Here is a 13,827-nt window from a genome sequence, read left to right as displayed (position 1 = left end):
TGAATGGTAGGTTGGGGCCCACTCTTTTTTAAAAGACAGACAAGAGGGTCTGGTGTGCCAGAACTCAAACCTCTGGTGAGCAGCACTGATATTTTAAGGCTTTGTTCCAACACAGCAGCAGTAATAGAATAAATGAATCTCATACAGACTCCATCAGTGTGTGACATTCTTATTGTCCCAGAAAGAAGTGTTAGCAACATAAGAATTATATTTTAAAAACAAACTTATCGTCTTGACTCAGTCCAACAAACCTATAGAAATTACATCTGCCAGACAAAACTTCATGTTTAGGAAGGCTGGAGATCCTTCCCTTGGCTATTAGTGATGCCATGTAAGTCAGGCCAATTTAACACCAGTTGTTGAGAAGTATAATAGAAATGACTGGGATATCACCACAGTTGAATAAAGTCTGGGGTTAAGTAATACTAACCGAGACAGTTGTTACAAATATAAAAGGAAAATTCTGGGATTGCTCAGCAAAGGCTTCTGTGGCATTTGTGTGGGCTTGTCCTACACCCTGCTGAAGTATGTCTAGCAGCCTCAACACTAGGGATGTAAAAGTGTAGTTGATTGACCAATTAACTGATATGCAAGAGCTTATGGGTTAATGCTACAGACTACACACATTTCCTTTCCCACTAGTACATTTTTTAGCAGGCTGGCCAGCAGACCAGCTCAGTCCTAGCTTGCAATGGGTCCAGGACCTACCCCTACTGTGGCTCTGCATTAGAAGTGTTATTAGGAGGTGGGCAGGCAGACAGCCCAGCTTAGTTCTGGCTCACGCCAGGTCCAGAAGCTCAGGCCCCGGCCCCCCAGACAGGGGCCGCTGCTACCCCTGTCTTAGAGGCAGCAGTGTGGGGTGGCAGGCAGCTGGTCTGCAAGAGAAGCTGGTTTTTAAACCGGCTCCCCTCGCAGATCAGCTCCCATCTGGCACCCCATACTGCTGCCTCTGATGCAGGAGCAGCAGTGTGGAGTGGCAGGGGGCTTCTCGGGAGTGAGACCAGATTGTACTGGCTGCCAGTCCCACCCCTGGGGACTAGAGAATAGTCGAGTAACTGATAAGAATCCATGAGGTTACTTGACTATTCAATTAAGCGATATTTAATATCCCTACTCAACACCACACCCATGAAGTTTGTAAAATGAAAAAAAAGCCTTCTTCTGACAAGGGTTTTAGTGCAGATTCACCACACAAAGCATACGAAGTATACACAGGCTTGTTAGATCATCTTCATGGCACCCTTTCTACAAAGCAAAACAGAAAAGCAAGTTCAGTTGTTCAGCTTTCCAAAAGAGTACCAGCAGCATAATCCATTGGGATTGGCCCTGCCTAGAGCAGGGGGCTGGACTTGATGACCTTCTGAGGTCTCTTCCAGCTCTATGGTTCTATGATCTCTTCCCAGGTGTCTCTAACTGGGAAAAAGGCATGGTTTGATTCCCTGTCATTTAAGGCCATTTCTTTCCCCTCTGTGGTTCTCCAGTATTGCCCCAGGAAAAGCTGGAATGGGTAATTCTGGCCCAGGATGTTTTCCTAATAAACCTTAAAGGAACCACTATTTATGGATTGCTGCACCACAACCACATTCTAGCGTTGCCTTTTTTCCTGGCCATGCCTCTAGAAACAAGGGGAGAAGAGCCTGTTACATTAGCTCTATGCCATTCAGGGCTCCCCCATATTGAAGGAATCCCCAGCTGGCTGGAGTTCCTGGCTTTAAATATTCTTGGTGCTGGCAAGCAGAGGAAAGGGGGAAATTTGACCCATTGTTTTCACAGCCAGGGACTATAACCTTCCATATCTCTATATGGGGATAAAAATATTTGAATACCCTGCCCCTCTGTAGGGTATATCTACACTGCATTCTTCTTTCAAGAGAGGAATGCAAATGCAGCCGAGCGAAATTGCAAATGAAACGCGGATTTGAATTTCCCACGCTTCATTTGCATAATCTCATCCGGCCGCTATTTCAAAATACCCTACTTTGAAAAAAGAAATGCAGTCTAGATGTGGTTATTTCGAAAGAAAACTCTTCTTTCGAAGTTACCCTTAAACCTCATTTTATACGGAGTAAAAGTAATTTTGAAAGAAGGTTTTTCTTTCGAAATAACAGTGTATAGACTGCATTTCTTTTTTCGAAATAGGGTATTTCGAAATAGCGCCTAGACGTGATTATGCAAATGAAGCATGGGAAATTCAAATCCGCACTTAATTTGCAATTTCGCTCAGCTGCATTTGCATTCCTCTCTCAAAAGAGGAATGCAGTGTAGACATACCCTAAAAGACCTCATCTCAATCAACTGCTGAGTTTCAAACAGACATATGCACAAATACTGTATACATTTATTGTCCCATGGAGGGATGTCTACCAAAGAAGCACATCAGAAAAACCTGCTAATTATAAACTCTTAATTTCCATCATCAGAAATGAAACAAAGAAAGTTTCTTCTCTGTCCAAATGAAGCTGAAACATAAATGTGCTTTTCAGCACATCAAGAACTAAGGTCTGAAAAGCTGAATCTTCTTAAGTTTTAAAACCATCTTCTCTAAGAATAAGTCTATACTGCAAGGTTATTTCAAAATAAGCTATTTTGGAATAATAACTCCTGAAATAGCTATTTCGAAATAGCGCGTTCACACTACAAATGCCCATTGAAATAGCACAGATCTATATCGAAATAGCATGTCCACACTTATTGGAGGTTGAAGGCTAAATTGCACTTAAGGCCCCCTGGAAGCACTTCGGGCAGGGCATCAGGACAGCAGTCATTTCCTGTAGCTGCTGCCTGAGGCTATCTGAGGCTTGTGCTTAAAGTGTCTTCCCTCTATAGCCGTGTCTCAGGCTTTTCACCTTTGCCTACCTCCTTCAGGGACAGTAAACTCATCTCACTGCCTGCTCTGGTTGCTCTTGCAGATGCCACAGCACTCCAGCAATGGAGTTGGACCTGCTGCAAAGCACTCACCAGCTCTTTGACCTCATGCTGCACCTCCTGCTGCAGTTACTACAGGCTGCTTACGTGGCACTGCAGGAACAAAACCTGCAGCTCATTGCTGGGCACCTCCTCACCTCTCTCCACGTGCTGCTCATGCAGCACATCCCCTGCCACTCTTCCCTGCACACCATGCACAGCTGCTTCTTGTGCTGGGACACCAGTTCCAACTGGTGAGATCAGATCCTTGCAGAATAGTGGGCTGACCAGCAATGGCTCCAGAACTTCCACATGCAGAAGGACATCATCCTGGAGCTGTGCAAGTAGCTCGGCCCTGCCCTCGGCAATGGGACACCTGCATGAGACCTGCCATCCCCCTCCAGAAGTGGGTTGCCATCGTACTTTGAAAGCTCGCCATGCTGGACAGCTACCGTTCTGGTGGGAACCAGCTCAGCATGGGAAGATCAACCGTCGGGGCCGTGCTTACGCAGGTATGTCACTCTTGCTATTGTCCCAGGAGGGTGGTGAAGCACTAAAATGGGGTTCCCTAGGGAAGGGGGGGATATTTGTCCCTAGAGGTTTTACAGTCCTGCCTTCATAAAGCCCTGCCAGGGATGGGGTAAGTTGGGGTTGCTCCAGCTGTGGGAAGGGGCTGGTCTTGGGGAATTCCTGGGGGCTCTGGAAACCGTGCGATTCTCTGTTTAGATACTTCTACCAGTGGTGAGGGCCATCAACACTGTCCAGCTGCACAGGGTCGTCATCCTGGGTGACGTGGACCCCATTGTTGCCAGCTTTGCTGTCATGGGATTCCCCAAGTGTGAGGGGGCCATTGATGGCACCCACATCCACATCCAGGCCCCCACCACCAGGCCTTTAATTATATCAACCGGAAGGGGTACTTTTCAATAGCCCCCCGACAAGCGGGCCTCTGAATTGTCCCTCTGTGCCTTTCCTCTCCCACCCCTCCCATCCCTGACCTTCCCTTCCCACCTACCCACTCCCCTTTCCTGTAAGCCAAATAAAAAAGACTATTTGTTTAACTAATAAACTCTCTGATTTTTATTTGTGTAATCTAGAACTGGGGAGGGACTAATAAAAGAACCTGGGAAGAGGGGGAGGAAGGGCTCAGGGATGGGGCTGGGACTGGCACCTGCCACGCACCTGGCACCTTGTGGGCGAACCTGGCAGGAGAAAATGGAGGGGGAAAGGGAGGGAGCAGGAGCAGCAGCAAGAGTGGGAGGCAGCTGCTGGACCGCTCAATGGCAGCCACCAGGCGGTTGATGGTGGCGGTGTATGCTGCACACATGTTCTGGGTCTGCTGCGACAGCTCTTGCCAGGTGGTGCAGTGCAGCTCCAGATCAGTGTCCAACTTCTGCGCCTACTGCAAAGAGATGACTGAAGGGCATGCAGGCAGGCAATGTGTTCCCTCTCTAGGTCATCCCAGGGTCGCTGGCACCTGCAGGTCTTGTGGGGTCAGCAGGCTAGCACAGAAGGTGGTGGATGCACCTCACTCACAGCTGGTTCAGCTGTGAAGAACAGAGAGAGGGGCAGTTATCCCAAGAGACATTGCATGAAGCCTAGCCCCAATGTGTGATCTGACTCCAAAAGGTTTTGGTCCGGATGACGGCAATTTGCTTCGAACAAGGCCATCTGTGACCTAGAGAGTAGGCACTATCCTGCAGAGGTACAGTCATCCCAAGGGAGCCTCACCATTTCCACATCCCAGGGACAAGCAGGCATGGGAAGGTGCTGGCCAGGCTGGGAGCTGCAGGCGGGAGGGGGGCAACAGAGCAGCTCCGCACTCACATGCCGGGTCTGACAGTGGCCGTGTCCCATAGGCAGAGGACTTCTCTCCCTGCCCTCTGGAGGGGGGGGGGGCTGTTGGGAGGTGTGCATGAGCGGTAGACACCGCTTGCCGGGGAGGGTGGTACTGGGGTCCCCTCCTTTTCCTCCTCCCAGCAGATTCCCTTGCACAAGATCAGCCTCCTCCACATCACCACACTTGACTGGGAGCAAATGCTGCCAGAGTGTGGGCATGACCTTATGCCGTGTGCAGCATGCCTGTGTGGTTGCATGACCCCAGCCTCCTTAGTGGTGGCTTGTGGTGGGAAGGTGTCCCACCACGGAGTCGGGAGCAAGGCAGGCCTCTCCAGAAACCCTGTGAGCAGGAGCACACGGTTCCTGTGTGATAGCCTCATTGAGGCTGTATGCTCCAGACAGGCGCTCCATGTGCACCCATGTGCACAGGCTGCTTCATGATCCCCAGGCCGAGAAGGCTGAGCAAGGAGCATGCAGCCCCCTAACCGTTCGCCAAATGTGCCTAGGGAAAGTAATAGGACTCACCTGATGGGCCCTCCCTGTCCTCGTCTGAGCCCTGGGTGACATCCTGGGAGGAGGGATATTGGCTCCAGAGAAATGATGACCTCCTGGCTGGCAGGCACTGTCTCCTGGCTTGCCTCATCTTCCTCCTCCACCTCCTCATGCTCATCATCCATAGTCCTGCCCTCTGGGAAACTGACGATGGTGTCTCCAGGCCAGAATTCATAACAAGGAAAGGACTGAAACCCCTCCCAGGATGTGGTGGAGCTGTTGGTAATAGGGGTGCAATTTAGGTGACGCCCCTGAGTGGGAGGCTCACTCCTGGCCTTTGTGTAGGCCTGCCTCAACTCCTTGACTTTCATGTGCACCCGCTCCTGGGTGCGCATGTGGCCCTTCTGGCCCAGACTGGCCCTTCTGGCCCAGGCTGTTGGACATTCAGCTGTAGATTTCAGCATTCCTGCATCTGGTACGGAGATCCTGGAGGTTTGCCTCCTCTCCCCAGAACTCAACGAGATCCAGGACCTCCGCACCAGACAAGGATGGTGCCCTCCTCTTTCACCCCCAGCCAGGGGCTTGGGAGTTGGCTGTTGGCTTGGCGGGAGCACGGGGGTTTGCTATGGCACCAGGGAAGGCAGAAGAGGGTGCTATTGTGTGGCACAGGGCTGGCAGGGCCTGCTTTGTGCCACAAACTGTTTCCCCTGCAGGGGAAGGGGAACTATAGAGTTCTGATGAATGTGGACAGAGTAGCCACCAGGGCAGCTGTGAGAAGCCCTGGATGCCAAATATTTCGAACTAACCACAGCTGCCCCATCTACACACACTCTATTTTGAAATAGGCGTTATTCCTCACAACGTGAGGGTTTATTATTCCGGAATAAGAAGCCTGTTATTTCAAAATAGTTTCGAAATAATGGGCTTGCTGTGTAGACACTCACCTTGTTATTTCAAAATAAGGTGAGTTATTTCAAAATAGCACTGCAGTGTAGACATGCCCTAACAGAGGAATAAAACTCACAGAAGCAAGAGGATCTTCCCTGTTATCTAGTGGTTTCTGGCTTGGCCTAGCCTAATGTGCCAGCTCCCACTGGACTGCATGAGGAATACATTCCTCTTCCCTCAGCATGGAATCCTCTTGTGTCTGAAATAGTTTCTTTGATATGGGGATTGCACTCAAGCATATCTCAGGTTTGGCATAACCAGGCTGTGTATATCTGGGGTGCTTTCTTTCATGGTGCTTGAGCCCTGGTTCACTGAAAATGGAAAATAAAACTTGATTACTTTGCTTACTGACTGTCCTTCACCTATCAGTGGAACTAACTCTTCTCCTAAACAAGGGCCATCTCTATTCATGGTACTAAGCAAGCTGCTTTACTCTGAAATTGGAGGACTCTCTCTACACTGACAAACTCATTCAGCTGTCTTGTCAATGGCAAGATACTTGGTAACTACTCAGGCAAGAATCACCTCAGGTTTTTCAGTGGGAGGCTCAGTCACATTGATTGCAGGCAATGGAACATAAGCAGGGCATTCCCAGCTAATTTCTTGAAATTTTCCTGGCTGTTGGTCCTTTGTATCAGTGAAGGAAAAGCTTCCAAGAAGAGGACGTGAGCAAAAGAATGGGGATGGAAGGCGCCCAGGGATGTGTGGTCCTCTCTGCCATGGTGTGTTGCAGATTCTCTGCCATAATCTGTCACTGGAAAGCTGGGCAGGCACAGGGGAGGTGATGCCTCCTCCAACGCATCCCCGGGGTCTCCCAGAAATAACACCTTAAGGAGAGATGAGCTGATAGTGTCAGGATTGAAAGGAAAAAAAAATCCAGAGAGCAGGTGCCATCTCTATGCTGTCAAAACCACCTCTTGGTTGGCTAGGGGATATTTGCTATGGTGCCAGGGGATGGAGAAAATGGTCAAGAAAAGTCTGTAGTGATCAGCAATTGTTTCAAATAAGCCATCTTGTGAGGTGTTGGAGGATAGTCAAACTTTTGGGGCAAGAGATTTCCTTGTCCCTCACCTGGATCCATGTGAAGGTGTAAGATAAGTACTCCGTTGTGAAAATAGGACATTATTTCTTGATGGATAAAGCAATATATTGAGGGAAGAAATGTAATAAATGGAGAATGATAATTGGTTACAAATGTTAATTAGTTAATTGCAAAATTACTAATTCAGCAAAGAAATCTGAAGGAATCATGTAATGGTCATAAAATAGCTATTCAGTCACTGTTCTGATAAATTATGGCATGAATCAACACAATGGATTTTGCAATGAGTATAAAACTAGTTCTGTTTTTTATAATGTAGCCTATGTTCTATGATAAAGAAATATGAAGCAACTGACCGGAAATTTATAAGGGTATACATCTGGAAATACTTTATTTCTGGCAAATTTTAAACTGTGTTGTATAAATGTTTTTGTGGCATGAATATACAGTTCATTGCTGCATAAGAGTCTTTGTGTAATGCTAGGTATTTATGATAGTTAGCTGGCTGCATATATTGGCCTTAAATCTGTAGTCTGTTACCATGATGCAAATCTGAAGCAATTCAACTGGAGTCAACATTCGGCTTTCAAGTATACCAGCATTAATTTGGAGTAACTCACTGATTAAATAGAGTCCCTCCAAATTTATATTTAAGGAAAAACAAAATTTAGTTACATAAGCTTATTCTGGATTCACATCAGTGCAAAGGAGAGCAAACTGTTCATCTGCCGTATGGTCCTTAAGGCAGTAGAGGACTCTTACAATGGGTGACAGCTCAGCTCCATTATAATCGATAAGAAAACTCCCATCGACTCCAATGGGCCAGGATTACACCCTACTTGTGTGTACAGCACTCATCCCAAAGGGTTCCTGGTTCTAGTGGAGCCTTTGGATGCTACTATAACACTAATAATGAAAACTAACAATAACATTAGCACTTTTTACCAATGGATCTCAAAACATTTGATAAAAAAGAGGGTAAGAAGAATAATTATTTAATAACCAAATACCCCTTCATCTTCACTACTAGAAGAGGAATAACATTCCTAGCTACTAATATGTTTTCAAATTTGCATACAGGCAGTCCCCGGGTTACGTACAAGATAGATACTGTAGGTTTGTTCTTAAGTTGAATCTGTATGTAAGTCAGAACTGGCATCCAGATTCAGCCGCTGCTGAAACTGACCACCAGTTCTGACTTACATACAGAATCAACTTAAGAACCCCAAGCGTCCCCAAGTCAGCTGCTGCTGAAACTGATCAGCAGCTGATTCCAGGAAGCCCGGGGCAGAGCAACTCTGCCTCGGGCTTCCTGTAGTCAGCGCTGGTCAGTTTCAGCAGCTGCTAAATCAGGACGCCTGGGGCAGAGCAGCTGGGGTGCTGCTGGGTTGCTCCAGTAGCGCCACTCCTCAGCACTACTGGAGCAACCCAGCAGCACCCCATCTGCTCTGCCCCAGGCGTCCTGATTCAGCCGCTGCTGAAACTGACCAGCAGCGGCTGAATCAGGACCAGAGCAGCCACAGGCGTCCGGAGAAAAGCCTAGTCTGCTGGGGGGGGGGGCTACTAGCTGCGCCCCCCACCCCCCACCCCAGCAGACCAGGAAGACACGGGCGGCGGAACGAGACGCACCGCGGTCCCGCCGCCTGGGTCCTCCGCGGCTTTGCTCCCCGTCTCCCTGGTCTGCTGGAGACCAGGGAGATGGGGAGCAAAGCCTCTGAGGACTCCGGCAGCGGGACCGCGGTGCGTCTGGGCTGTCCCGCTGCCAGCTTCTCCCGCGGCTTTGCAAAGCCTCAGGGAAGCCGGCAGCAGAGCAGCCCAGGCGCGCCTGGGGTGCCCCGCTGCCCGAGCCCCCCCGGGCTTTGCAAAGCTGCGGGGAGGGGGGCTCGGGCAGCCTAGGCGCCCCTGGGCTGCCCGAGCCCCTCCGCGGCTTTGCTCTGCGTCTTCCTGGTCTGCAGACCAGGGAGACGCAGAGAAAGCCCCAGAGTACACGGGCGGCAGGACCGCGAGGTCCCGCAGTCCGTGTACTCTGGGGCAGTCCCGTTCGTAACTGCGGATCCGACGTAAGTCGGATCCGCGTAAGTCGGGGACTGCCTGTATTTTTCATTTTTCAGTGACACTATAATCAGGAAAACTTATTGAGAATAAGCATTCATTAAGAATAAGAAATGAATAGTTACCAAAATCTGAGCATCTCCTTCATGCTCAATATCTTGATATTGTATCATCTGAATGCACAACAACTATGTAGGCATTGTCAAAGTATTCTGTTAATCTGGTTATTATAAACTGTTAATTTCAGCAACTGTAAATCTCACGAAGAAAAAGTAATTCAAACAAAATAACAAGACAGAAAATAAGATAAATTAATACATTGGTATCAGTAACAATAGCACTTATTTCTTTTTATTTATTTAGATTTAATTAAAAAGACCTCTACCTGCGCTTCAGACTCCCTAAGACTTCATTAATATACAATAAAATCCCAGCAACATTAACCATTTCAACAGGAATCTAAAGGCCTTAACTCCTAGAAAACCCTAAATTCAGTTTTCTGGACAAGGTTTCAGTTCACCTGTATCTGTGACTGATACATCTCCCTCAGCCACATTATGTCTCAAAGGTGGACTGAGTGCATTGGACACATGATAACTGTTCTCTTTTTTACACCCCTTTAGCCCAGAAAACTTCCACTGCATTCAGTGGTTTTATTGATTTGCTCATTCAAAACACTGATCCAGAGATAAAGTGTTTTAAAGAGCTCAAAGCAGCAGCAGCAGCTACATGACACAGAGTTTTCTTTGAATTGTTTCCAACAAGTTGCTCATCCAAAATGATGCTTTCCTGGTTTTCATGGGAGAATGGTGTTATCAACTTGCCTCCCAATGAAAAAAGTGAGCAGGCTACCTGGGCGCCCCTGAACAGCCCAGGGAAGAGCGTAAGCCAACTGGCTGTTACAGGCAAATGGATCTCTCATCCACTCCTAATACTTAATGCAAGTTATCTGCCTTTCCTCTGAATTGTTGAGTATTGCTATTTATAGAAAATTGCTCCGCTTTCTGCAGGTGATAGACTCTGTGATTATTATTTGGGCAACAAAATAATGATACCTAGCACCATGCAAACATTTCAGCCTTAATACCCTTTTTGCAGGAGAGGAAACTGAGGCTATGTCTACACTATAGCACTAATTCGAACTAACTTAATTCGAATTAGTTAATTTGAACTAAGCTAATTCGAACTAGTGCATCTAGACCTAAAAACTGGTTCGAATTAGCATTTTGCTAATTCGAACTAGAATGTCCACATTGAGTGGACCCTGAACCGAGGTTAAGGCTGGCCGGAAGCAGTGCCGGCAGGGCATCAGGTTAGGACTTAGAGCGTGGAGCTGCTGTCTCAGGCTAGCCGAGGGCTGTGCTTAAAGGGACCCGACAGACAGTTCTCAGGGTTCCCCGCTTGCTTGTCTACCTCGATGAGGGACAGCAAAGCAGTCCTGGCTTGGAGTGCCCTGAATGCCTACACTCGGCACATCTCAGCACTCGGCCATCGGCCCGGCTGCACTTGCCGCAAGCTGCCATCCGGGGGGGTCAATCGGGGGGCTGCAGGAGAGTTTCCACCCCGAGGAGCCCACAGAGCCACCCCAGTCCTCCCCATCAGGGGCTCGTACCCCATTCCTCCCTCACCTCCTTCCACTTACCCTTCCCTAGCCCCCCTTCCTGATGTACTATATAAAGGACACCTGTGTTCAAAAATAGAAACTCTCTTTATTTAACAAAACTGGGGGTGGGGGAAGATTAACCTCTGGGGAGACTGGGAAAAGGATGTGGGAGAGGGGAAGAGAGAGAGTGGGAGAGGGAAGGAGGAAACCTGGGAGGAGGGAGCTGGAAGGGGGGAGCCAGGGGAAGAAGGAGGAGGGGAAGTATCAAACTATGGTACGCCATATCTTCAGTACTGTGTACAGATGTGATCTCCTCACTCCAGAAAAGATATTTTGGCCTTGGAAAGGGTTCAGAAAAGGGCAACTAAAATGATCAGGGGTTTGGAACAGGTCCCATATGAAGAGAGGCTAAAGAGACTGGGACTTCTCAGCTTAGAAAAGAGGAGACTGAGGGGGGATATGCTAGAGGTATATAAAATCATGAGTGGTGTGGAGAGGGTACATAAAGAAAAGTTCTTCATTAGTTCCCATAATAGAAGGACTAGAGGACACCAGATGAAATGAATGGGTAGCAGGCTTCAAACTAATAACAGAAAGTTGTTCTTCACAAAGCAAATAGTCAACCTGTAGAACTCCTTGCTGCAGGAGACTGTGAAGGCTAGAACTATAACAGAGTTTAAAGAGAAGTTAGATAAAGTCATGGAGGTTGGGTCCATGGAGTGCTATTAGTCAGGGGGTAGAAATGGTGTCCTTGACCTCTGTTTGTGGAAGGCTGGAGATGGATGGCACCGAGACAAATGGCTTGGTCATTGTCTTTGGTCCATCCCCTCCAGGGTACCTAGTGTGGACCGTTGTCGGAAGACAAGCTACTGGGCTAGATGGACCTTTGGTCTGACCCAGTACGGCTGTTCTTATGTTCCAAGCTCAGGGTCGGGGGTCTCACTGGACCACCTTGATTTTCATGCAAACCTGCTTCTGGGTTCGCATGTGGCCTTTGGTGGCCAGGCTGGCAGCTATCCTGCCCTAGAGGGCCACTTTCCTGTGCCTAGTACGGAGGTAGTGGACGTTGGAGGCTTCCCCCCAAACCTGGATGAGGTCCACGATCTCTGCACTAGACCAGACAGGCGCCCGCCTCTTGCGGCCCCGGGCAGGCTCCTGGGAGCCACCAGCCTGGTCCTGGGAAGAGGGGGAGGGCTGGGTGGCAGCGGATGGCTGGCTTGTGCCGTGCCAGGTGCAGGGTCTGCTGGCTGGGTACTGGCAGGCTTGCACCTGGCACAGGCACCGTAGCCAAACCGTGGCCCTTGAAGGGCTCCGGAGCCTGGAGGGGGCAGACAAGTTTCCCTGGTTGTGCCCAGAGTGGCCACCAGGGCAAGCTGGGAAGGGCTAGCCTCCCACTAGTTCGAATTAAGTGGCTACACAGCCCTTAATTCAAACTACTTAATTCGAATTAGGCGTTAGTCCTCGTAGAATGAGGTTTCTCTAGTTCGAATTAAGCGCTCTGCTTAAGTTCGAACTAGCGGTTTGCCTGTGTAGCGCCTATGAAAGTTAATTCGAACTAACGGTTGTTAGTTCGAATTAACTATGTAGTGTAGACATACCGTGACAGACTGAGTATTTCAGTCATCCAGGTTCTGTCTACACAGTAGCATTATTTCAAAATAAAGGCTTGTAAGGTAGATGCGCATTTTGTTATTCAAATTAATGTCGACCTAGAGGGCTTCTTACTTGACTCATGGTAACCCTGATTTCATGAGGAGAAAGGGAAGTCAAAGGAAGAGAATTCTTCCTTCGACTTCCTGCTGTGTTGACAGCGCCAAAAGCCAAGTTGTGTAGCTTATTCTGATTTTAGCCCTGCTGTGTAGACATACCCTAAAATCACATTAATATGCCACTCACAGAGTCAAGATTAGAAAAACCCAGCTCTGATGGCTCCCTATCCAACAAACAACACTATGACTAAGGAATTTTTTTCCAAACAATATTTAAGTGTGTTAAGAGAGAAGCATGTTATCAAAAACCTAAACTTGTTCTCTGCAGCCAGTTAATGGATCAGAAAGCATTAGTGTGCCAATGAAGAGAATAATTGGATCTCTCTTTGGCATCCCTATATCACAATGGAAGAGTGCAAAGTAGGGATGTTAAATATTGGTTAACTGAATAGTTAAGTAACCTCATGAATTCTTATTGGTTAGTTGACTATTCTATAGACCCCAGGGGACGGGGTAGGTAGCCAGTGCACTTTGGCCCTACTCCCGAGGAGTCCCCATCTCTCCATATGAGGTGCCAAGCAGGAGCTGGTCCACAAAGAGAGAGAGTTTAAAAACCAGCTCCCCTTGTGGGCTGGCTGCCTGTCACCCTGGATTGGAGGCAGCAGTGCAGTGTGGCAGCAGCCCCTGTCCACGGGGCTGGGAGAGAAATGCGTGTAGTCTATAGCATTAACCTATAAACTTTTGCTTGACAGATAATTGGTTAATTGACCACACTATTACATCCCTAATGCAAAACATGCACACACACATAGCAAAATAGATACCTAGAGCATTAGTGCCTGTTGACTGCACCCTCAACTGTTCCTATAAAGCATATTTATTAAATGCATATTATTATAATTAAATGTTATTAAATGCAGCTACTCTCCTAATCTTTCTCTTTAGTAGAGACATATATTCTGATTGATTCTACAGAGATTACCATGTCTCCAGACTTTCAAATACCAAGAAACTGATCGACTGGATAAATAAGATCTTATCCACCCACTTACCAATTACTTGCAAAAATGTTTCAAAAAGCTACAGGCTCATTCACCGTCGCATCTACTAATATGATATATGTCATCATGTGCCAGCAATACCCCTCCTCCTTGTATGTTGCACAAACTGAACTATCTCTAGGTCACAGAATACATGCACACAAATCAAACATCAAGAATGGTAACATACGAAAAACA

At 47.9% G+C, this 13,827-nt stretch overlaps 1 protein-coding gene across 9 annotated transcripts in view; it reads right to left on the bottom strand.

The window, feature by feature from the left end:
* VEPH1 (ventricular zone expressed PH domain containing 1) overlaps nucleotides 1-13,827 on the bottom strand; it is a 209,302-nt gene that overhangs the window by 40,352 nt on the left and 155,123 nt on the right. The window contains exons 12-13 of one of the 9 annotated variants that reach the window (XR_012906257.2): nucleotides 5,269-5,511; nucleotides 3,980-4,451 (exon numbers count right to left, since the gene is read on the bottom strand). The exons of 7 other annotated variants lie outside the window; for them this stretch is intronic. Coding sequence is in view for 1 of the 2 variants with exons in the window: in XM_075937780.2 (XP_075793895.2) it covers nucleotides 5,467-5,511 (45 nt within the window). In the remaining variant the exon portion in view is untranslated. Of the gene's footprint in view, nucleotides 1-3,973; nucleotides 5,512-13,827 lie in introns of those variants that run through there. One more of the 9 variants, XM_075937780.2, reaches the window with a different exon arrangement.

Source organism: Pelodiscus sinensis, chromosome 10, assembly GCF_052426305.1.
Source record: "Pelodiscus sinensis isolate ZL-2025 chromosome 10, ASM5242630v1, whole genome shotgun sequence".
NCBI lineage: Eukaryota > Metazoa > Chordata > Testudines > Trionychidae > Pelodiscus > Pelodiscus sinensis.
Note: the sequence above shows the minus strand (reverse complement) of the source record. Positions and strands in the feature narration are given on the sequence as shown.